At 49.2% G+C, this 23,033-nt stretch overlaps 1 protein-coding gene across 1 annotated transcript in view; it reads right to left on the reverse strand.

The window, feature by feature from the left end:
• Window positions 1–8,507: 8,507 nt before the first annotated feature.
• The window catches only part of KMT2C (lysine methyltransferase 2C), a 288,648-nt gene continuing 274,122 nt past the window's right edge, over window positions 8,508–23,033 (reverse strand). Inside the window, 7 exon segments of the mRNA XM_062192886.1 lie at window positions 8,508–10,508; window positions 12,354–12,462; window positions 13,135–13,208; window positions 13,602–13,718; window positions 20,162–20,330; window positions 20,591–20,733; window positions 22,330–22,466. Of these exon segments, the coding sequence (XP_062048870.1) occupies window positions 10,416–10,508; window positions 12,354–12,462; window positions 13,135–13,208; window positions 13,602–13,718; window positions 20,162–20,330; window positions 20,591–20,733; window positions 22,330–22,466 (842 nt within the window). The 3' untranslated portion in view covers window positions 8,508–10,415.

A 23,033-nucleotide genomic window follows, 5' to 3' on the forward strand; every position in this document is an offset into this window, starting at 1 on the left:
CCCCTGGAGGCAGCAGGAAATGGGTCCGGTACTTGGGGCCCCTGCCTCCCGTGGGGAGACCTGAATTGAGTTTTGGGTTCCTGGCTATTACAGCATTTGGGGAGTGACCAGCAGATTGAAGATCTCTTCCAAATAAAATGAAAATAAATGCATAAAAACTAATAGAGAACAGAACATAAACAGGAATTCCCTAAGAAACAGGCAAGAGAAAGCATTTTATAAGATTCAGCATCCCTGGGGCCGGTGCAGCGGGTTAACACCCTAGGCTGAAGCACTGGCATCCCATATGGGTGCCGGATCGAGACCCGGCTGCTCCACTTCCGCTCCAGCTCTCTGCTGTGGCCTGGGAAAGCAGTAGAAGATGGTCCAAGTGCTTGGGCCCCTGCACCCATGTGGGAGACCTGGAGGGAGCTCCTGGCTCCTGGCTTTGGATCGGTGCGGCTCCGGCCGTTACGGCCATCTGGGGAGTGAACCAGCGGATGGAAGACCTGTGTGTGTGTGTGTGTGTGTGTAATTCTTTCAAATAAATAAATAAATCTTAAAAAGTGGAGCAGCCAGGACTTGAAATGGAGCTCATACGGGATGACAGCGCTGCAGGCAGTGGCTCAATCCGGGCTCACCCGGGTCCCGTGGTGAATTTTTTTTTTTTTTTTAACGTTTTATTTATTCACTTGAAAGAGGAGAGCTGGAGAGGCAGAGAGAGAGAGAGAAGTCTGCCATCCACTGGCTCACTCCCCTATTGGCCGCAACGGGTGGAGCTGGGCTGATTTGAAGCCAGGAGCTTCTTCCAGGTCTCCCACATAGGTACAGGGGCCCAAGCACTTGGGCCATCCTCTGTTGCTTCCCCAGACCATAGCAGAGAGCTGGATCAGAAGTGTAGCAGTTGGACTTGAACCAGCGCCCATATGGGATGCTGGTGCTGCAGCCAGTGGCTTTACCCATTATGCCACTGTGCTGGCCCCAACTGATTTTTTTTTTAAAGATTGGTTTATTTGAAAGAGATACAGAGAGGGAGGGAGAGACAGAAATCTTCCATCCGCTGGTTCTCTCTCCAGATGTTCAGGAGCCTGGGGCTTTTTCTGGGTCTCCCACGTGGGTGTGCAGGAACCCAAACACTTGAGCCATGTCCCACTGCTTTTCTCAGGCCATTAGCAGGGAGCTGGATGAGAAGTGGTGCAGCCCAGACTCAAACCGGTCCCATATGGGCTGCCAGCATCATAGGTGGCAGCTTTACCCTCTGTGCCACAGTGCAGGCCCCAGCCAACTGATTTCTGACAAAGATGGCAGAAACACACACTGGAGAAAGGATATTCTTTCCAGTAAATGGAGGTAGCAGAGGTACGTAGAAGAACGAAATCAGATCACTACTTCTCTCCATATACGAAAGTCAACTCAAGGTGGACCAAAGACTTAACTGCAAGACCTCAGCTGTGAAATTTCTAGAAGAAAACACAGGCAAAACTACACTTCATTGGTGTAGGCGAAGGTTTTTGGGATAAAACCCGCCCACAGCATAGGCAACAAAAGCAAAACTAGACTTAGCACAAGCTCAGAGGCTTCTGTACAGCAAAGGAGACAAAGGGACAGACTGGAAGGAAATATTTGCAGGCTACGTACATGACAAAGGATTCATACCCAGTATACATCAGAAACTCCAAAGTCAACCAAAAAAGAACCAATCTAATCAAGAAATGGGCAAAGGACCTGAATAGACAAATCTTCCAGAGAAGAAATAGATGGCCAAGAGCCACGTGGAAATGTGCAGTTTCACTAATCATCAGGGCAACGCACATCGAAACCACACTGAGAGCACCTCACCCTGTCAGAGTGGCTGCCATCACAAACGCAGCAGACGCTGGCGAGAACGTGGGGAGAGGGGAACTCTGGACCCCGTTAGTGCAAACGTGAATCAGCACAGACCGCGGAAACCAGTATGGAGGCTCCTCTCCCCTCCCCTCCCCTCCCCTCCCCTCCCCTCTTCCTTTTCTTTCTTTCTTTCTTCCTTCCCTTCCTTCCCTCCCTTCCTTCCCTTCCTTCCCTCCCTTCCTTCCCTTCCAAGATTTATGTATGTATCAGAGAGGTAAGAGAGAAAGCGCTTCCATCTACTGGTTCACTCCCCAAATGGCCACAACAGCTGCAGCTGGGCCAGTCTGAAACCAGGAGCCCAGAGCTGCTTCTGGGTCTGCCATGTGGGTGCAGAGGCCCACACACTAGGGCCATCCTTTGGTGCTTTCCTAAGTGCATTAACAGGGAGCTGGATTGGAAGTAGAGCAGCCAGGACTTGAACCAGCATCCATGTGGGATGCCAGTGCCGCAGTGCCAGCCCCTGCAGATTTCTTAAACTAGAAACAGAACTGCCATGTGACCCAGCTGTCCCCCGCACTACGGTATGTGCCCAAAAGACACGAACTTGTATCAAAGAGATACCTACTGCAGCACTGGTCACGGTAGTCTAGATAGTGATCAGCCAACGTTCCCATCAGATGAACAGCACATGAGGCCCGAGGTCGTATCCCATACAAAGTCACTGTAAGAAAAAAATAAAGAGCACCATGGCACCATTAACGACGAAAGCGCTCCAGGCCGACCGACACCGGAGGGGGGAGGGGGCTCGGGAAAGCGACAGGGAAGACAAACCTGAAAACTCAGAAATGCGACAGAACTCAAGAAACAAGAACTCTGAAATCTCCCAAAGAATATATAAGGAACACAAATAAATAATAGTGCCTTTAAGGAAGTGGAATTTGATGCGAGGGAGGGAGGATTTCTAAATTGGGGGAAAAAAAACACATTTTGCTTCTGGCCAAGAGGGAGTAACAGGATCGGGGGAAATGTCTACAAAAATGCATGGCTCTTCTCACACGGCACTGCAGGGATTGTGAAACAAGGGGAGCCCTCAGCTCCTCCCAGACCGCTCCCTGCTGCAGTACTACAGGCAGAGGAGCCCCAGACAGCTGCGGGGAGGCTCAGTAGAAAGGGGCTTGGACGTGGGGGGCGCTGGCGCCTGGCTGTGGGACAGTCAGCGCATGTGCCAAGTGGGGCTGCGCAGAGAATCGCTTCCAGACAGAGAACCCTCCCCGGAGGCCATAAACTGAGCTGCCGCCAGCCCGGAGAACAGACCTCACTCACGACCCCGGGCACCCAGTGTGTTCCCGAAGGGCCAGGTCCGCAGTGGGCTGCACAGCCCAAGAGCAGACGCTTTGTTAGACCTGTCTCAAGGCGCGCAGTGGACTCCCCTGCCTTAGCTGTTTGGCTGCTTAAAGTCTTTAACACCCCTGAGGGCTTCCAGCACAATCCAGCCTTCAGCAAGGTGCAGGTGACGTGTTCTGCAACCCAGTACAAGTTAGCAGACAAGCAGAAAGCAGCAAAGTGTAAGCTTTATCGGGGTAAACAGAAAAGGAGGCAGAAGTAGCGGACAGCGGTGTATAAAGTGGCCTTTATATGGGGCCAGCGCTGCGCAACAGCGGGTTGAGCCGCCGTCCGCGTATGGCGCCGGCTCACGTCCTGACCGGCCCACTACTGAGGGCCTGGAAAGGCACAGGGAGAAGGCCGGTGCTCGCAGCTGGCTGCAGCAATTTGGGGACTGAACCAGTGGACAGAGGGGGGGTTTCTGTCTCTCCTTAACTCTTTCAAAATAAATACAGCTTTTTAAAAAAATAGCCTTTACAAATATGCCCAACTGTACTAAAAATTTTTAAGGAAAACTGGAATATAATGAGTGTCTAATCTCTTAAGATTTATGTACTTGAAAGAGTTGCAGAGAGGTAGAGATACATAGAGATCTTCCATCTGCTGATCTACTCCCTAGATGGCTGCAGCAGCCAGGGCTGGGCCGGGCTGAAGCCAGGAGCGTCTTCTAGGTCTCCCGTGCAGGGGCCCAGGGACTCGGGCCATCTGCTGCTGCTTTCCCAGGCACGTTAGCAGGAAGCAGCTAGTGGAGCAGTTGGGACACGAACCAGCGCCCTTATGGGATGCCGGTGCCACAGTGGCTTAACCCGCTGCACCACAGCGCCGGCCCCTCTATTCTAATCCTTCCACAATACGCCTTCCAAGGCGTATCCGAGAAGCTGTGCTACACCGGGGGAAACCAAGGAGCCCTGATGAGCAAGCATCTTGCGGTGTCCTGGACTGGGTCCTGGGAGGGACAAACTTTGCAAGAGCCGGTGGGTACCTACATTAGTTTCTTCCTTTTGGCAAATATAGCACAGTTAGCCCAGCCGTCCCGCTAGGGGGGACTGGAGGAGGGCGTGTGGGCACCCCGCATCCTGTCTCTGCGGTTATTATAAAGCAGTTACGGCAGCTGCACATGGTCGTCAGGCATTCATGAGCAGCTTCATGCCTGAACATGTTGGTTTCTAGCACTCTCCCTGTCGGTGGTAAGAACGTAACAACACACAGACACGTTGTATTAATTTACAGAGCCCAGAGTGTTTCACAAAATCTTTTTCTTTGCTGTATCAGCTAGGGTCTCGTCAGGAGATGGAACATACACCCACCTGGGATTCTGAAGGCTGCCAAGGCAGACGCTGTCTAGGGTTAGCCAGAGCGGGGCCAGCGGCCACCGCGGAGCTCAAAGGGCGAGAAGCAGCTTTGGCTGAACCTGGAGAGAGCGGCGGAGGCGGCTGCGAGGGCCCGGATTGGCGCTGCAGGAGCGAGTGGGGGGCAGTCAGGACGCTCACGCCCCATCAGAGCCCCTGGCTCTGCCCGATTCCAGCTTCCTGCCCATGCACGCTGGGGAGGCAGCAGGCGATGCTCCAGTACCTGGGTCCCTGCCACCCCCTGGGAGACCTGGAGCCTGGCAGACCAGGCTTCTGGCTGCAGCCTGGCCCAGCCCTGGCCAGCACAGGGGCGCTCTGTCTTCTAAAAACTGGTTACAAGCAGGAGGCATCACTTTAACTACCAGAACTACCCTCACTGCTCTCTGCCTCCCGCCAGCGCCTCACTGAACCCAAAAAACAGAAACTGGAGCCCAAGAGGGTCAGCCTTCGGCTCGGCAAGGCAGTGGAGGGGCCGCAGGGAGGGGTGGGGACAAACCGGCACGCTGCCCACTCTGCCTCCCACCACGGGGCCCGAGGGCTCCCGGGAGGACTTCCCACGGCGGGCAGAGGCGGCCCCAGGGTGGAAGACGCCTAGGCAGAACACGCGACCTCCGGAGAAGCACCAAGGCGTGAACAGGGGACAGCGGGTGGCAGGCATGCGTAGACCAGGACGGCACGGGGAGGCCAAGGCAGCGGTGCAGTCCGGGGCGGGCAGCACCGTTAGGAGAGGCGTCTGCTCTGGCTTGGGCACACATCCGGGAGTGGGAGCTTAGCAGTGCTTAGCTTTGGACAAGGAAAGGACTGAATCCTCTGGGCTGCGGGCTGGCCTGGGGTCTAGGCAGACGGTCAGCATGCTGGGAGAGAGGAGAGAGCAGGTGCAGCTGGAGCGGGGCCAGGCGGGGTCCGAGCACGGGCTGGTGCTGAGAAAGGGAGGAACATGTGCGAGTGGAGCCGGGCCAAGGGTCTGGCCCGTGGTGGGCAAACGCTGAACACCCCCCCCCCCCTTAGAAGAAGGGTTACGGAGCCCTCTGCGGTGTGGAGAGGGGCAGCCCAGCGAGAGCTCAGCTGGCTCTGGAGGGCTCGTGGGCACCAGCCACGGGGGCCGAAGTCAGAGAAACAGACAGGGTCAGAGCTACAGGTGGCAGGGGCTGCGAGAACAGCTGTCTGCGTGCAGAAAAGCAGCATCCACGCACGCGGCTTCCGTTCTAGCGGGTCACCATTTGAAGGCACACGCAGACCCGCGCAGCTCAGAGTGCTGTCAGGGCTGCGGCAGGACCAGCACGCTGCTCCAGGTGCTGGCGGCACCCAGCCGAGTCAGACCCCACGGAGCCACGCCAGTCCACTCACCTCTGCCTGTTAACCTCATCTCCTCAGACACCTGGCAAAGAATTCTTCCACTCTGCCAGATGCTGGGCTGGCTCCTCCCACGGAGTTAGCAACCTGGACGAAAGCGCTCACAAGCACGGTTAGGCTCCGATTTTAAAAGAAACTAAGCCGCCAACACGGGATGCCCGCATCCCCCAGCAGAGCCCTGGCTCGAGTCCCCGCTGCTGTGCCTGCAATCCAGCTTCCTGCTAGTTGGCCTAGGAAGGCAGCAGATGGCGGCTCCTGCACCCACGTGGGAGACCTGGAGGCAGTTCCAGGCCCCTGGCTTCTGCCTTGTCCAGCCTGGCTGTGGTGGCCATTTGGGGAAGGATCTCCGTCTTGTCTTCTCTCATCCTCCCCCTGCCAACCCCCCACCCCAGGTCGCTCTGGCTTTCCAGGTTAAAACAAGCAGCTTCTAAATAGTGGCTTAAAACATTTAAGTCTCTCATAATAGTGTATTTTAAAAATTGTCAGTCATCAACACAATGATGTTTAGGTGTTTTTCTACATAAAGAAACCTGTCGGCCTTGTCACTTGGAAGTCATTGCCAAGGTAACAAGGCATGCTAGAAAGCTGAGGATTTGTACCCGTGGTACTGTCCTTTTACCGTAAGACGACAGGGCAAGAGGACCCTATGTTCAGCGGCAGGCGACCCCTTCAGTCTCACAGCTGCGCCCTTTTCCTGGTGCCTGAACTGAACAGCACATTCCTCCCAAGTGCTCTGCACACGGTCCGTGTCTGAGCCTACGGCGCTCCGCCATCACCCGAGCTGGGAACGCACAGCGCTGCTCTCCTGGAAGTCCTCTCTTACTAGCTGCTTTTGCAGAAGATGCTTCTAAATGACGGCATTGGCCATTTGAAAGGCAGAGCGCGTGAACGAGCGAGAATGAGAATCTCCTGTCACTCTCCAAGCGACCAGAACAGCTAAGGCCCGGGCCACTCCGTCCAGGTCCCCCACATGGGTTGCAAGGACCTAATGGCTGTCTCCCAGGGTGCGCGTAAGCAGGAAGCTGGAATCAGACGGGGCTGGGACTCTGCCGCTGTGCCACAGGTCCACCCCAATACATGCCTTTTTTAATTTTTAAAAAATGAGGTAGAGCCCTTCGAGGCAAAGGATTAAATCAGAGGGACAGGCAATAACGGTAGTACTCAAAACACAGGTTAGGATTTTTTTTAAAGGAGACAGCCCTGTCCCCTGTCACAGAAATGTTACAACAGCCACAACAGCCATCTATTGCAATGGATACCACGGCTAGCCTGTGAAGGCATTTCTGCTTGACCACTAGGAAGAGGGCAGGATCCGTCACAAGGAAATTTCGTTTTGAAACGAAAATGAGAGGTCAACCTGCAAAACCTCTCGTGTGCTTCCAATTCTCCATCTGCACGGCCACCAACTGGTTCAGGCACCTCCAGAGCCCGCCCAGCCTCCCCGCTCACACCCTGGCCGTCTCGGCACTCCCTCCCCCGGCGATGGGGTGCGCCGAGTTGCTCTGGGCAAGTCCCTCAGGTGCACGGGCTCCCTCGGCGTCCTGCAGCCTTGGCCGACTTTCAGACCACTGCTCCTCTGCCGAGCAAGCCTCCAGCTGCGTTCGGCCTCCGCATCTGACCTTGAGCGCCACCTGCTCTGGCACGCCTCTCGACATCTCATTGGTTTCCGTCTGTAGTCTCCCGTGTTTGCACATTTCTCCCCTGCAAGCGCTGCGATGCCAGGGATCATGGCCCTCTGTGGAACGGCCTTTCAGGTGGGCAATAAATGTGCTGACCGTGTGGCCAAGTTCCAGGCAGCCAGTACCCCTGACCAACTGGGAACGTCGGGCCGGGGGCCGGGGGGTGCACCCAGCGCTCGCCACTGCGCCCTGTCTTCACCACTAGGATTCACCACAAGAGCCTCAATGTCCGCCCCCCACTTCTGGAGTGACAGGTACTTGGCCCCAGTGTCTCCTCCTACACTACCCACTTCCGAGACCCACAGCAGGTGTGGATGAGGACGACCAGGGCTAGAACGAGCTTCCCGGCCTCAACAGGGCAGTGAGCGCCTGGCATCCGCTGCGCCCCAGCACACGCGTGGCTCTGCCTTGGCTCGGGGGTCTCTCTTCTGGGTCTGATCTCCCCCCGGCGCCAGCCAGCCAGCCGTGCTAGGCCGCATTCTCACCAGCGGACAGGTACTCTGGGAAGTGCTCAATGCAATATAAAAGCTGTTTGCTATAGGGCGTTCATGAAGCCCGGGTTAATCTGAGTGAGGAACTGCAGGGGGATTCTGGGTGGTTTCAGTTCTTAGCAACCACTTAAATTGAGTATGTTTGATATATTCAATATAATGAAAGTCAAACCTTCCTCACACAGAGTTAAGTCTGGAAAACAGCCTCAAAAAGAGGAGACTAGATTCAGCAAGTGAACACAGACGGGTTCTGAACAAAGAAGCCAGGAGCCGAGGAGGACTCCATCTGGTCCTGGCAAACACCCTATAAAGAAACAGCTTCCCCCGACCCAGCTCAAGAGGGGGCGCCCGTGAGGCAGAGCCGCTTGGCGGTTCGCTGGGAGGTTCTGGAAGAACTCCGGACCCAGCAGGGAGAGGGGCTAACGAGAGACACTCAAGGCGGCTTTTATAGATGTAAAATATTTTATTTGTAAATGGTGATCTTCTAAATCTGTGTCCACAAATTCCAAAACCCATAACACTCTGTATACTTCAAAAAATTCAATTTTTGCCAACATTAGATACTATTATACAGAACAGAAAACAACAAAAACCCGGTAGGACAAATACTGGTAGGATGTCAGAGTATTGTACAAGAGAAGAAAAATATTCAAGAAACAAATTTCATACAGCTATTTATCAAGAGAAAAATATATACAATTGATTTATTCTGTAAGATAAAAATACATCATGCCATATACATTACGAGTTCAGAACTGCATCACTGAGCACAGCCACAGCTCACGGTCCGCGTGCACTGTGCACACAGAAACTTCATCTCACACTCGGCCTGTGAAGGGTCAGTACCAGAATTTTAAGTACAAAATAAAAACCTAACCTGGTTCAAAATGCTGATTAAGTTTCTACAAGCAAACACAAAACAGTGTGTCTTTTTTATTAAAGAAATGTAAACAAACAGTTCATACAAACACATTGTAAAATTACATCTTCCGAAACCCTACTGCCGGGGCCGGCACAATCACATCGCTCGCCCGCTCGCTCTCTCGGTTTGTGTTTTTTTTTTTTCCTTTTTTCAAATTTTTGTGTTAAATAGAAGGCTAAAGAGTTAGGTTTAAGTTCCTGCTACATGATTCTAGTATGTTTACATGATTCTTTGTGGTCTGAAACAAAGTTCTAATCAAAACTACGTCTGCTGAAGGAAAAATTCAGCCTCCATTGGGTGTGTCTGTAAGCAGTTATTCACAGTTATCACAAATTGTAAGCACAAAAAACCTGACTGAGGAAGTAGGGATGCAACAATATAATATGAAAAAATTAGTTTAAATTACCAAAACAGCTATAAAAATTGTAATCATAGCATACACTCTGCTTTGTCAGAAGTGAGGTGTATAAAACAATTAAGTCCCAATAGACTCTAGTTTCCAAAAAACCCCAAACACTCTAGGTTGAAATTTTGGTTATTACATAATGATAATGGCATATTTAATAACAAAAAATTATATTGTGACATCCCTAAGAACATTTTATAAGCACCCGAGCTGCTGCAGAGCCTGGTAGCATTTGGTCAATAACTATTTTTATACTGTATTTTTTTTCTCAAAATATTTACATATTTGTACAAAGTAACAGGGTTTGTTAGTTCTGCAGGTAACAGCAGCAGCTTGGCTTTCTTCTAACTTTTATTTAAAAATAGCTTCATTCACTTATTCAATAATAAATACAAAAAGTTTCTCTTATTTTACAGAAATCAAAAACTACAATAAACTGACTCATGGAATCAAGTATTTAAGTGTATTTTAGTGCAAGTTATTATCCCTTAGCTCTATCCCTAAGGAAGTCATTTCAGTACATTCCTTGTTCAGTGGTGTCTACTTTATTTAAAAACATTTTTAAGTCAGAGGGCCTGCCCCTTTTCCATAGGCCGTGGCCAGCACTCTGGACATCCCCTTTCGCTGGTGATTTCAGTCTTACATTCATAGGAAGGCCCTGCCCTGGGGCGGGGCAGCCATCGGCTCTGTGCCCCAGTAAAATTCTCCTCAGTGAGATTAACGAAACAAAACCAAACCCACCCACAAGGAAAAAAAAAAAAAAAAAAAACAACAACAACAACAAAAGAAAAGAAAAAAGAAATAGAAAAAAAGCAAAAGTGCTGGACCATTCTGTAATTCTGTTTACCCTCAGCATCTCCAGGTGCTCCTTTACCTGAAGGCCTGAGGCAACCAGAACTCCCAGAAGCTATTCTTCAAAAAGTCACAAAACAGAACAAAAATATCTTCCTGTCTGCAAATCCCAATGGTGTGTAGAATCGCCTCTTCCCAGGGACAAGCCACCTGCTGAGATGGCAAGGAATGCGTTCAGTTCATCCACTTCCGGCAGTTCACCGCTCCGCAGTGACACGGAATCTTGTGCTGGTCGTCTTCAAAGTCAAACTTATAGTCATAGCAGAGCTGCCCACGGCAAAGACAAAGCGTAAGAGAGGGTGGGGAGAGGAGGCGGAGGGGCCGCTGCCAGCGCCCTCCTATTTCAAGCCCAGCAGACAGAATGCTGTCAACTACTGCAGGAGGTCCCACGGGGTGCGGGGAAGGGGGGACCTCAAAAAGCAGTAAGGAAACTAACTTTTCCAAAGAAGTGGGAGAGGAGGTATTTTCAGGCTTTGTGTCTCCTGGGCTGGAGAAAGCTGCTAGGACCTCTCACACTGCTGTCCCAGCAGGTGCACGGGTGCATTGTGGGGACAGAGCCCCCAGCAAGCCCCCGCCTCCCCTGGCTTGCTGAGTAGGACATGCATGTTTGGGCAGAGAGAGTGGCACCCCCAGTTAGCATTGTTTTTCCTCCTTCATTTGGTAAAGGGACTGCCAAATTATTATCAACATCTCAGAGCAACCCTGCTCTCAAGGTGGCTGGGAGTCTGCACGATTTGCATGGCCCAAGCCCTCCCCCAGCCCCCCAAGCTGTCTCTGAGAAAGGTGGCCTGCAGAATGATGGAGACCAGCAATTTCCAGAGTCTTTTCTGATTCAGCACTAGGACAGTGCTTGGAGAGACTTTGCACACAGAGGGGAAAGAAGACATTTACTGAGAATACTATTCTAGCACTGATGCTACTGCCTGCTATTAGGTATCTGCTGGGTTCCTGCAGGAGCTTTGCAGGGAACTTTTCTATTTTATAGAAAATAAAATCGGGGCTGAAGGAGGTTAAATGACTCACTCAAGAATATTCAAGGTAGAGGAGAGCCCAGGGGCCTGGGATCAGCCTCATCTGTCTTAATGCCCATAGCGCCCCTGCTGGTTACTGGCGCCTTACTGCGCTCTCTCATTGGGTAGTTACTGGGACATGTGCAATGAATGGACCTGAAGTCTGGTCAGACCCCTATTCTGGACTGAAGAAAAGAGATTCCAAAAATACAGGTACAACCCCACAGCTATGCTCATGAATCAGGGCTGGGGGCTCCAACACAGTCAAGGTACTCGGGCTCCTCCCTCCCCAAACAGGATGTTTCCTCCAGAAAGCATCATGGCTCATCGGGTGCTTTCCCACAAACACCAGCTCCAGAAGGAGGGTGACTAGCCCTGGTGCAATCACATATGAAAGACAAAATCGGGAAATTTGCATGCGGTAATTAAGACTGATAATTACTAACAGGTGACACGCTGAACCAAAGTCGTCTTGTGAGACCAAAGCGCCGAATATCAAGTTCAGCACTCAGCCTTTGGAAGACAAAAGCAAAAACAAAGCTAGCAAAAATTCTAAACTGTGAAACCCTACTGGTGTGAGGAATGAGTAAGCTTGTATTGTCAGTGAGCCTATGTGCAGACTGGAGCCACAGGGCTCCCTACACTTGTGACCTCTGGCCCTTCCAGTGACAACAACTGGTTCTGTTCCCACAGGCCAGAAGGGGCAGTGACCCCGTGTTCGTTAAACATCAGCTCAATGACAGCCATGACCTCTAAAGACAAGTATGCTGCCAACTTGCAGCTGGGTACGGGAATAAAGAAGGGTCTCAGGACACGCAGAACTGACGCCATGCGGGTGGCACGGGCGTGCGGGCTTTGTGGGAGAGAACAACCAGATGAGGAAAGCTGACAGCACCTTCAGAGCTGCCACGTGGAAGGGGTCAAGGTACCTGAATGCCCGAAGGGGGATGGGGAGAAAACCTGCCCACCAAGAGGAGCCCCGTGTCATCCAGAAAACTGGAACTGGAGCAATCCAGAACGAGAAAACCGAGTCACCAGTGTGCAGGCGTGACTGCTTCATGGGAGGGCACCACGTGAGAGACCCAGCTCTGCACGCTCTTACCTCTTCTCCTTTTTGGATTCTCCGATTGGAGCTGATGATAATTTTGTGTCCTCTCTCAAAAGTCACCACTTCAGCCACACAATTGGGTGCACATGAATGGTTGATGTATCTGAAAGCCATGTCAGGAAACCATTGTAAAACAACTAGAAGGCACTTTAAAGCCTCGACAAAACTCCTGCTAATTACATTTGTCTTTGTCCATTACCAGTAGAACACGTATGAACACAAATTTTAAATACAAATTCTCCTTTTCAAGATTTTTATTTGAAAGGCAGAGTTATAGCGAGGGAGGGACAGGGACTCTCTCTCTCTCTCTCTCACACTCACACACACACACACACACACATACCCACCCACACACACACACACACACACACAGTCTTCCATCTGCTGGTTCACCCTCCAAATGGCTGCAACAGCCAAGCTGGGCCAGACTGAAACCAGAAGCCCAGAGCTTCTTCCGGTTCTCCCACATGGGTGCAGGGACCCAAGCACTCGGGCTCTCCTCCACTGCTTTCCCATGCAAATTAGCAGGGAGCGGGATCGGAAGTGGAGCAGCCGAGTCTCGAACTGGCACCCATATGAGATGCCAGTGTCACAGGCAGCGGCTTTGGCCACTGTGCTACAAAGCCAGCCCAATATAAACTCTTCTGGAAACTTGTTCGCAGTGACTCTTGATTCACTGCGAGGTTACAGTACGAGCACTGCTCCTCTGCTCCAATCCTCTACACTGGCGCAGCCGACCAAGCAGAGCTGCTGATCAGACTGCTTTCTGCCTTACCTTGCAGGCCCTCCTGTGAGCGTTGCATCAATCACATGGTCATTATCCATGCGGAACATGTACACGCCGCGATTCTAGAGAGAAGGCAGGCAGTCAGGAGTGCATCCGAACAGGCTTCAAGTGGACACTGAGTTGACGTGAACTGAAATGCCCCGATGACACTATCTCGGGTACTCTACCAACCAGCCAGATGCCATTTACGTGGGACATACGAAAGCACTGAATCAGGTTATCCGAGAAGCCAGGCCCATCAGTTTAGTTATAGCTATGCAAACAAAGCACCGGTTTAAAAAGACTACACTGATGAAATAGACAAGAGAAAAACGGAAGAACGTATACAGGAACCACTACTGTTCAAAAGCAAACAGGGCACGGCAGATGTGGCCCTGCCTGCCAGGGTGCTCAGGTGGCACAGGGACAGGGACTGAGTGTGGGCAGGCTTGCACAATCCCAGGGGCCGCACATACCTGAGACTCATAAAGCTTCTCTTTTCTGTTTGCCACTTCATTTCGAATGATAGTCCCTATATATTCAATGACCATAGTGTGCTTCTCAATGTCTCTAGCAGCATACAGGCCCAGCCCCTGTGAAGACAAAGCAGGCACACGGCCTTCAACCCACGTGACAGCACTTCTGCATTCTACTTTCCACACGAGGATGTTCCTGTTGGGTCTTTACACAAGTCACACTTAAGGGTTCACATAAACACAAATGAACTTCACATTCTTTCCTGAAACTTAAAAATTTAACACTCTTTAAACTTCACATGAGGGAATTACTTTTTTTTTCTTTGAGAGGTAGAGTTCAGACAGAGGGAGAGATAGTGGAGAAAAGTCTTCCATCTGCTTGGTCACTCCCCAAATGGCCACAACAACAGGTGCTATGCTGATCCTAAGCCAGGAGTCAGGAGCTTCTTCCAAGTCTCCCACATGGGTGGGGGGTCCAATGACTTGGCTGGCTTCTGCTGCCTTCTCAGGCCATTAGCGGGGAGCTGGATCAGAAGTGGAGCAGCCAGGACATGAACCAATGCCACAGAGCCGGCCCCAAAGTCTGACAACCACACCACTTCACACCATGCCACAATTCCCTTGTTCCAGTGTATTTTTTCATATTGCATTCTCAGGGTATATCTATGCTATAGCTTGAATGTGTTCTCAAAGTTCAGGTGCTGGAAACTTAATCCCCCAAATGCAACAGTGTTGGGAGGTGGGATCTTTAAAAGAGGTGCTGAGGTCTGGGGAGCTACGCCCTCGTGAATGCATTAATGCCATTATCCCATTTCGTGCCAGTGGATTACCAAAGGGGTGGGTTCCTGAAAAAAGGATGACTTGGGCCTCCTTCCCTCCCTCGCCTTTCTGCCTTCCACATGGGACAGGACAGCCAAGAAGGCCCTCACCGAATGTGCGCCCTCAACCTTTGGACTCTCTAGTCTCCAGAACAGTGAGTCCCATTTGACTGTTTATAAATTGCTCTGTCTGTGGTATTCTGTTATAGCAACAAAAATAGACTAAGACAGTCTACAGAGTGATACTGTTGATTGTATGTCCAAATTTTCTATTACTTTTTTTTTTTTTTTGACAGGCAGAGTGGACAGTGAGAGAGACAGAGAGAAAAGTCTTCCTTTGCCGTTGGTTCACTCTCCAATGGCCGCCGCGGCTGGTGTGCTGCAGCCGGCGCACCGCGCTGATCCGAATACAGGAGCCAGGTGTTTCTCCTGGTCTCCCATGGGGTGCAGGGCCCAAGCACTTGGGCCATTCTCCACTGCACTCAGGGGCCACAGAAAAGAGCTGGCCTGGAAGAGGGGCAACCGGGACAGAATCCGGCGGGACTAGAACCCGGTGTGCCGGTGCTGCAAGGCAGAGGATTAGCCTAGTGAGCCGCGGTGCCGGCCTATTACAATATCTTTATCTTTCAAGTAACATCCTACTGAGTTTCTAAAGATTAATACTTCAGCTAAAGACTTCTAGTATTTATTATTCTACTAGCATAATGATATACTTAATAAAACAGAAACAGAGCTTACTATGAAGAATTATTAATATTGTAAACACTTTCAAATTGGGCTCCAAAGCTTCATGGGAGCCAAGACAATGGAAGAAACAGTAAGTTATTACTTTGCTCTAATTATCAGGAAAATTGTAAACAAATGAGGGTCTTGGGCAAAGCAAAACATTTTGTCTCCTAATACACAGTTATGAGCCCGGGGAAGGGATGTGTAGAAATTTTAACTGGCTAAAACATCGAAACGGGGGCAGTGCTGAGATGCAGTGCGTTGAAGCCACTAGCTGTAACTGCAGCATGCCTGGTGTGAGTCCCAAGTTCCATCTGTTCCACTTCCAATCCAGCTCCCTGCTATTGCTCCTGGGAAAGCAGTGCAAGATGGCCCAAATCCTTGGGCCCCTGCATCTACATGGGAGACTCGGTAGAAGCTCCTGGCTCCAGCCTGGGCCAGCCCCAGCTGTTGCAGCCATTTGGGGAGTGAACCAGCAGATGGAAGATCTCTAAATCTGCCTTTCAAATAAAAATGTTGAAACCTGTCTTCCACTCAGTAGCTCACGCTAAGCTAGTGCCCTGGCAAGTCACACACTATGTGTGCTGTTTAAAGTTTGTAGCTCTACAAATTCAAGAACATACTGAAAAATTCTGACAAATGTTTATATTGTCCTGTTCCGATTCACATTTGTGCATTCAAACTTGGAGGTAGCAGCGGAGAAAGAAGATCGTGTGTTGCCGTTCGGAACCCCCCATTCCACAAAGAGCACCATCTTGGAGCACACAGTAGGGAGAACCAACATAAGAGACTCTAGTATGTGAACTGACTTAGTGCTCGAAAAACACTATATGATTTATCTGGTCAAGTCCAGGTATGACCCAGAGGTACATGAATCAGAACACAAAGGAGTGTACAGGTCAGTACAGTGTAACAACAATCAGATCAGTGTAGAGAATCCAAACAGACACCGGCATGAGTCAAAGTTAATCCTGAGCAATAACTGTATTAACATTCAGTTCAGTATGGAAGGTTATTTACTAAAAAACTGGTTGTTCAATCGAAGAATATAACACTGTCTTAAAAAATAAAATTTGTACAAGGAAAAAAGTTAAAGAGACTATGGATAAGATGGCACTTCCAAACGTTCACGGGAAGCTGAATGCAAAGGTGATGTTGTGGGATGAGCACTGTGCACAGTGGGCTAAGCTGCCACCTAGAACACCAGCGTCCCACACAGGAGAGCCAGGTCCCTGCTAATGCACCTGAGAAAGCAATAGCAAATGGTCCAAGTACATGGGCACCTGTCCAAAATAAAACAGTAGTAGAATGGAAGAAGACATGGTCATTAAAGAGAACTACCTCACTCATCTAGGAGAAAAGTACATGTACTTCATCTATATTCACTTCATTTATAAAATATGACCCACCCAGGAGATGGATGTAGGGAGGCCGGCAGATCAGGAGGGAAAAAGAGACAACAAAAGACCCACCGAGAACTCTCAAAAATGTTTCAGGGGGCCGGCACTGTGACATAGCAGGTAAAGCCGTTGCCTGCAGTGCCAGCATCCCATATAGGCACCGGTTCAAGTCCTGGCTGCTCCACTTCTGATCCAGCTCTCTGCTATGGCCTGGGAAAGCAGTAGAAGGTGGCCCAAGTTCTCTCTCTCTCTCTTTGTAACCTTGCATTTCAAATAATAAATCTTTTTAAAAAAAGTTTCAGGTTAAAGATGGCAAGCTGAACACATATAGTCAGGCTCCCACCAAAATTACATTAAGGAATCAGAAACAAAAATGGGAACAAGAATGATTTAACTATCTCAAAACATTTAAATTGGAGACTACAGCTTAAAGAAGAGAGAGAGAGCATTAAATTGCTCACAGAACCAGATATACTAGGTAGAGAGGAAAGAGAGATGAGGTATTCATAGTGGGAACACAAGATATCAAACAAAAGATCAAAACTAGAAGTTCTTAGGTGATTTTTTCTTTAATGCGTAAGAAAGATGAGCTGAGGAAGTGGAGGAAGTCTCAGGAAAGAGTCTGGGAAACCAAAAGCAGATGAAGAAACAGCAGTACTTAGAGAAGACAGATATTCTGGTGCGCATAGGGTCAACAAGGGGCTCCCCAGAGCTGGATTCAATAAGGCTGGGCGGGAGGCCTCGAATCTGCAAGTCTTAATATTCCCGACATCACTCCTGCTAGGCTAGGGTCCACACTGGGACATCCCACTTCTCAGGGTCCAGAATTTGCCTATGGGAGCAAACAGACATAAAACAGGGAGGAACTTGCAAAAGAACAAACATAAAACACAATTTCCCAGACTGAAAGTGGCTCATCAAGTGAGGAAACCAATAACTACAAAGACCTTAACTTAGGTCTATTTTTGAGAAATACCCAAGTATCAGAAATAGAAGATCCTAAACACTTCTAGTGAAAAAGTAAAAGGTTTGGAGCCAGCACTGTGCACAGTGGGTTAAGTTGGCACCTGCAAAACTGGCATCCCATATGGACACTGTTTGGAGTCCCGGCTCCTCCACATTCGATCCAGCTCCCTGCTGGTGTGCGGGGGAAAAGCAGCAGAAGATGGCCCAAGTGTTTGGGCCCTTGCCACACATGTGGGAGACCTGGAGGAAGCTCCTGGCTTCTGGTTTCAGCCTGACCCAGCCCTGGCTGTTATGGACTTCTGGAAAGCTAACCAGTGGACGGAAGATCTCTCTGTCTCTCCCTCTGATTTGCAAATGAAAAAGAAAGAGAGAGGGCCGGCGCCGTGGCTCACTAGGCTAATCCTCCACCTTGCGGCGCCGGCACACCGGGTTCTAGTCACGGTTGGGGTGCCGGATTCTGTCCCGGTTGCCCCTCTTCCAGGCCAGCTCTCTGCTGTGGCCCCTGAGTGCAGTGGAGGATGGCCCAAGTCCTTGGGCCCTGCACCCCATGGGAGACCAGGAGAAGCACCTGGCTCCTGCCATCGGATCAGCGCGGTGCGCCGGTCGCAGCGCGCCAGCCGCGGTGGCCATTGGAGGGTGAACCAATGGCAAAAGGAAGACCTTTCTCTCTGTCTCTCTCTCACTGTCCACTCTGCCTATCAAAAAAAGAAAAAAGAAAAAAAAGAAAAAGAAAGAGAGAAAGAGAGAGGGAGGGAGGGAGGGAGGGAAAGAGAGGGAGAGAGAGAGATAGAGGAAGCGAGAGAGAAAGAGAAAGGAAGGGAGGGAGGGAGGAAGGGAGAGAAAGAAAGAGAGAGAGAGAGAGAAGAAAAAGGTTTAGAGAATGTACATGTGAATGACTCAACAATGAAACTCTGACCCACTCTATACTTTAAAGCAATTATACTGGCTTCTGAAAAGCAACTGGAGGGAAGGAGACTGCCAGGTCTTCAATGATTATACAGACAATGAGATACAGATTAAAAAGGGGGTGGGAGCCTAATAGAGAGCCTTTGGGAGGAAGAAAGAACCGGGTTGGCATTGTGGCACAGCAGGTAAATCTGCTGCCTACAATGCTGGCATCCTATCACGGGTGCTGATTAGTGTCCTGGCTGCTCCACTTTCTATCCAGCTCCCTAATAGCCTGGGAAAGGAAGTGAAAAATGGCCTGAGCTTGGGACCCTGGTCCCCATGTGGGAGACCCAGATGAAGCTCCTGGCTCTTGGCTTCAGCCTGACACAGCTCTGGTTATTGCGGTCATCTGGGAGGTAAATCAGGGGATAGAAGGTCGGTCTCTCTAACTCAGATTTTCAAATAAACAAATCTTTAAAAAACAAACAAAAAAATCAACAGCAGATGATGATGGTTTGGATCTAGGGGTTTTAACATGAGAACAATGAGAATAAATAGCACTATCATTCAGGAATACACGAAAACCTTGAGGATGATCAGGCTCAAGGACCAGAGAAGTCTGACAAAATTAGAGTATTATAATTCCATTCTGGGACATCCAAGGAGAGATGCTGAATAGACACTTGGATATTCAGGTTTCCAGCTCAGTCAGTATGGATTGTAGATATAAATTCAATTTCTTAGTCTAAGGATGCCTTTACTTGATGATATTCTACAGTCTATATCAAAACTATGTAATGATTTTATGAAAAGGTAGCTTCTAAAATGTATGGAAGTTTCCAAAATTGGGATACTTTTTTTTTTTTTTTTTGACAGGTAGAGTTTTAAACAGCGAGAGAGACAGAAAGGTCTTCCTTCCATTGGTTCACTCCTCTAATGGCCACTATGGCCGGCGCTGCACCAATCCGAAGCCAGGAGCCAGGTGCTTCCTCCCGGTCTCCCACGCGGGTGGAGGGACCCAAGCACTTGGGCCATCCTCCGCTGCCTTCCTGGGCCACAGCAGAGAGCTGGACTAGAAGATTGGGATACTTTTTGAAAATATTTTTATTTGGGGGCTGTACTGTGACACAGCAGGTTAAGCCATTGCCTGCAGTTCCAGCAACTCATATGGGTGCCAGTTGGAGTCCTGACTACCCCACTTCCAATCCAGCTCCCTACTAATGTGGCTGGGAAAGCAGCAGAGGATGGCCCAGGCACTTGGGCAGCCTGTGCATCCATGCAGGAGACCTGGATGAAGCTCCTGGCTTCAGTGTGGCCATTTGAGGAGTGAACCAGTAGATGGAAGCTCGCTTGCTCCTTTCTAAGACTGCCTTTTAAATAAATAGTAAATCTTAAAAAAAAAATAAAAAAAATAAACATTTTTATTTGTACTTTTCCCAAGTGCTTAAAACAATTTCCCTGAACTCTCCACAAAGAGTGAGTGAAAATACAATGCTACCACCTTCCCAAGAGCTCTCATCAAGATTTAAAGATGTAGATTCCCCAAGGCCTCATTTCCATTTGGGACAAATAGAGCGCCATGCTCTGAGACTAGAAGCTCCACTACTAACGTCCCAAACTGACGAGATGTGACAGCACTCTGAAGAGGGGCTCCTACCCCTGCAGCCACGTGAGATCCTCTCTCACGCACTGGATCTGGAATCAACATGTTCAGATTTCTAGATTTCTCTCTCAGCTTCCCCACCACCACACGCTCCTTCACCTGAATCCGAGAGCGGGCCAGATAGACGTTGGACTTCCATTCGGTCTTCATTTTCCGGTACTGCGACGACTTGGAGTGAACAAACTGCTTGCTGTAAGGTGCGCTCAGCTCCCCCGTGACTGTGCTCTGGAATGACTTCGAGGCGCTGGTGCTGTTCAGCGTGTGCGGCCTGCAGCAACGGTGCAGCAACAGAGAGAAAGGGAGAACTGGAGACATCTCTGAATGAGGCGCATGGCCAGGTTAGTTCAAATTCTTCCGCCAGAAGCACACAGGAAAGCTGCCCAGCAGAGACCCACGCGCTCTCTGAGGGGGTCAGGCACATACACAGCCAGAGACGGCAGGGTTTGTAAGCAGCGGACAAATCAAGCACAAGAACACTAATACGCCTAGAAACCCTGGGCTGTACTATGTGAAGGTAAAACAAAATACCTTAACACAAACCTCTTGACATGCGCACTCATTTTAGGTTCAGAACGGGCACAACCTGTGGGGTTAACGGCAAGCGGGAGCTCCATGAGCGGATTTCGGCCATATCGGAAGGTGTAGTTTTCACACGCCTCAACCCCAGGGAGCTGAAAGGAGGCAAAAAGGCAGAAGGTAACCTTTTCATCAGGACCACAGATCATCTCCAGCTTGCCGAGATTATTAACGAAACCTGTAAATGTTTCCCCTGGTATCAGCATGTTCTTTTATGTTAGTCAACATGATCAGCCTACACTCACATCTATTTAACAGTATATGAATTCAGTTTCAAACCATAACTTAGTAAACCCTGGGAAATGCTCCTTGGAGAAAAAGATTAACCCAACGTACATGTTTGTGTGTTTTTAGGATCTGATTATTCCAACATTCACAAGCATGAGAGTGGTGATGCACAACTTGGATTTTCACTTGGATTAATGCCAATTAAAAATATTTCCTTATTTTCATTTTATTTGAAGGGTACAGAGGTAGACCACAGGGATAGATGGAGAGATCTTCGATCTGCTGGTTTACTGCCCAGATGCTGGCAACAGCCAGGAGACTGGAATTCAACCAGGATCACCCATGTGGTGAAGTACTCGGGGTGTCACTTGCTATCTCCTGGGTATGCAAAAGCAGCAAGTCGGATCTGAAGCAGAGTAGGCAGGTCACACTAGGCACTCTGCTATGGGGTGCAGATGCCCTAAGTGACAACTTAACTGCTGTGTGAAACTATGGCTCTAAGCCAGTTTATATCTCTAACAGAATATAAAAAAATTGAGAATAGTCTTAATCATTTCTCATTGCTTTCAACTGGACTATAACATGATGAGGTTACTGGTCATATCCTAGGATATGTCAATACCCTAGGAGCATAGGCAGTCCTAATAAAGTTTAATTGTAAAATTATTTGTATGTTACAAGTCTTTTCTATGAAATTTATTTCTCTATACTCATAAATAAGACATCTGTCATTTAGGTACAGCTATTCCAAAGGAAGCAACTGGCCTAATTATTCAGTGGCTCTGGGGATCTCCTCTGCCTACCCAAAGAAAACACATTAAGTTTTCTATTGTTAAAACTATGCCTTATACATGCAATTTTTCCAGAAATATCGTGTAGGTATGGTTCAGTTACATGAACTGTCAAACATGCTTATGTAAGTCTTGCCAACAAGGGCTGCTGCCATCTCCTGCTCTGGGCACTGTCCCTAGAAGAACCCGGCAGTGGTCAGCAAGTGGGCGGACGAGCACTCTGACGTGCATGTGGAAAGCCAAGGTGGAATCATTCCTCGCCCAGCGTAACGGGGACAGGACGCAGTGCCGTTGTCCTTCGCTCTGCCCTCTCAGCCCTGAAAACACCTGACGGTCACTGAGTGAACAGTAACATGCACTGAAGTCTCTTTATTAACGACCAATACCTTACTTTCCTTAAGAGAAACAAGGTTTAGTCCGTAGGCAAAGGTGTTTTCTGAAAAGTACCATACTACAGCAGGTGTTAAAATGGTCACATTGAGAATGAAAGGGGAGAGGGAGCGGGAAAGGGGAGGGTTGCGGGTGGGAGGGAAGTTATGGGAGGGGGAAAGCCATTGTAACCCATAAGCTATACTTTGGAAATTTATATTCATTAAATAAAAGTTTAAAAAAAAATGGTCACATTGAATTAGAAAAGCAAATCCAACTTCAGATCTTAATCAAGACACTCACTGATTCAGCTATCCGTGCCACTGCTGAGACGGTTAAGCCAAACAGATCTTCTCCTTTTAAATATGCTGGAAAAAGTTGGAGCATTTCAGATTTTTTTCTTACACATGCCACAGGCTCCAAAATTTTATCCCAAACACCTACATAAAGACAAAAAAAATTTTTTTATGATAAACTTGTACTAAGCTACACAAAGAAAAACAGAATACAGTACAAGAACAAGCAAAATGAATAACCACTCACAAAGAAATATTAACTCCCAAATAAAACCCAATGTGTAATAATCTAACAAATCTGGCCAGCGCCGTGGCTTAACAGGCTAATCCTCCGCCTTGAGGCGCCGGCACACCGGGTTCTAGTCCCGGTTGGGGCGCCGGATTCTATCCCGGTTGCCCCTCTTCCAGGCCAGCTCTCTGCTGTGGCCCGGGAAGGCAGTGGAGGATGGCCCAGGTGCTTGGGCCTGTACCCCATGGGAGACCAGGAGAAGCACCTGGCTCCTGGCTTCGGATCAGCGAGATGCGCCGGCTGCAGCGGCCATTGGAGGGTGAACCAACGGCAAAAAAAGGAAGACCTTTCTCTCTGTCTCTATCTCTCTCACTATCCACTCTGCCTGTCCAAAAAAAAAATAATAATAATAAAATCTAACAAATCTGCTTATTAAATCATAGTTAATATATACATATATATATATGAATTATTTATTATTT

Source organism: Lepus europaeus, chromosome 5, assembly GCF_033115175.1.
Source record: "Lepus europaeus isolate LE1 chromosome 5, mLepTim1.pri, whole genome shotgun sequence".
NCBI lineage: Eukaryota > Metazoa > Chordata > Mammalia > Lagomorpha > Leporidae > Lepus > Lepus europaeus.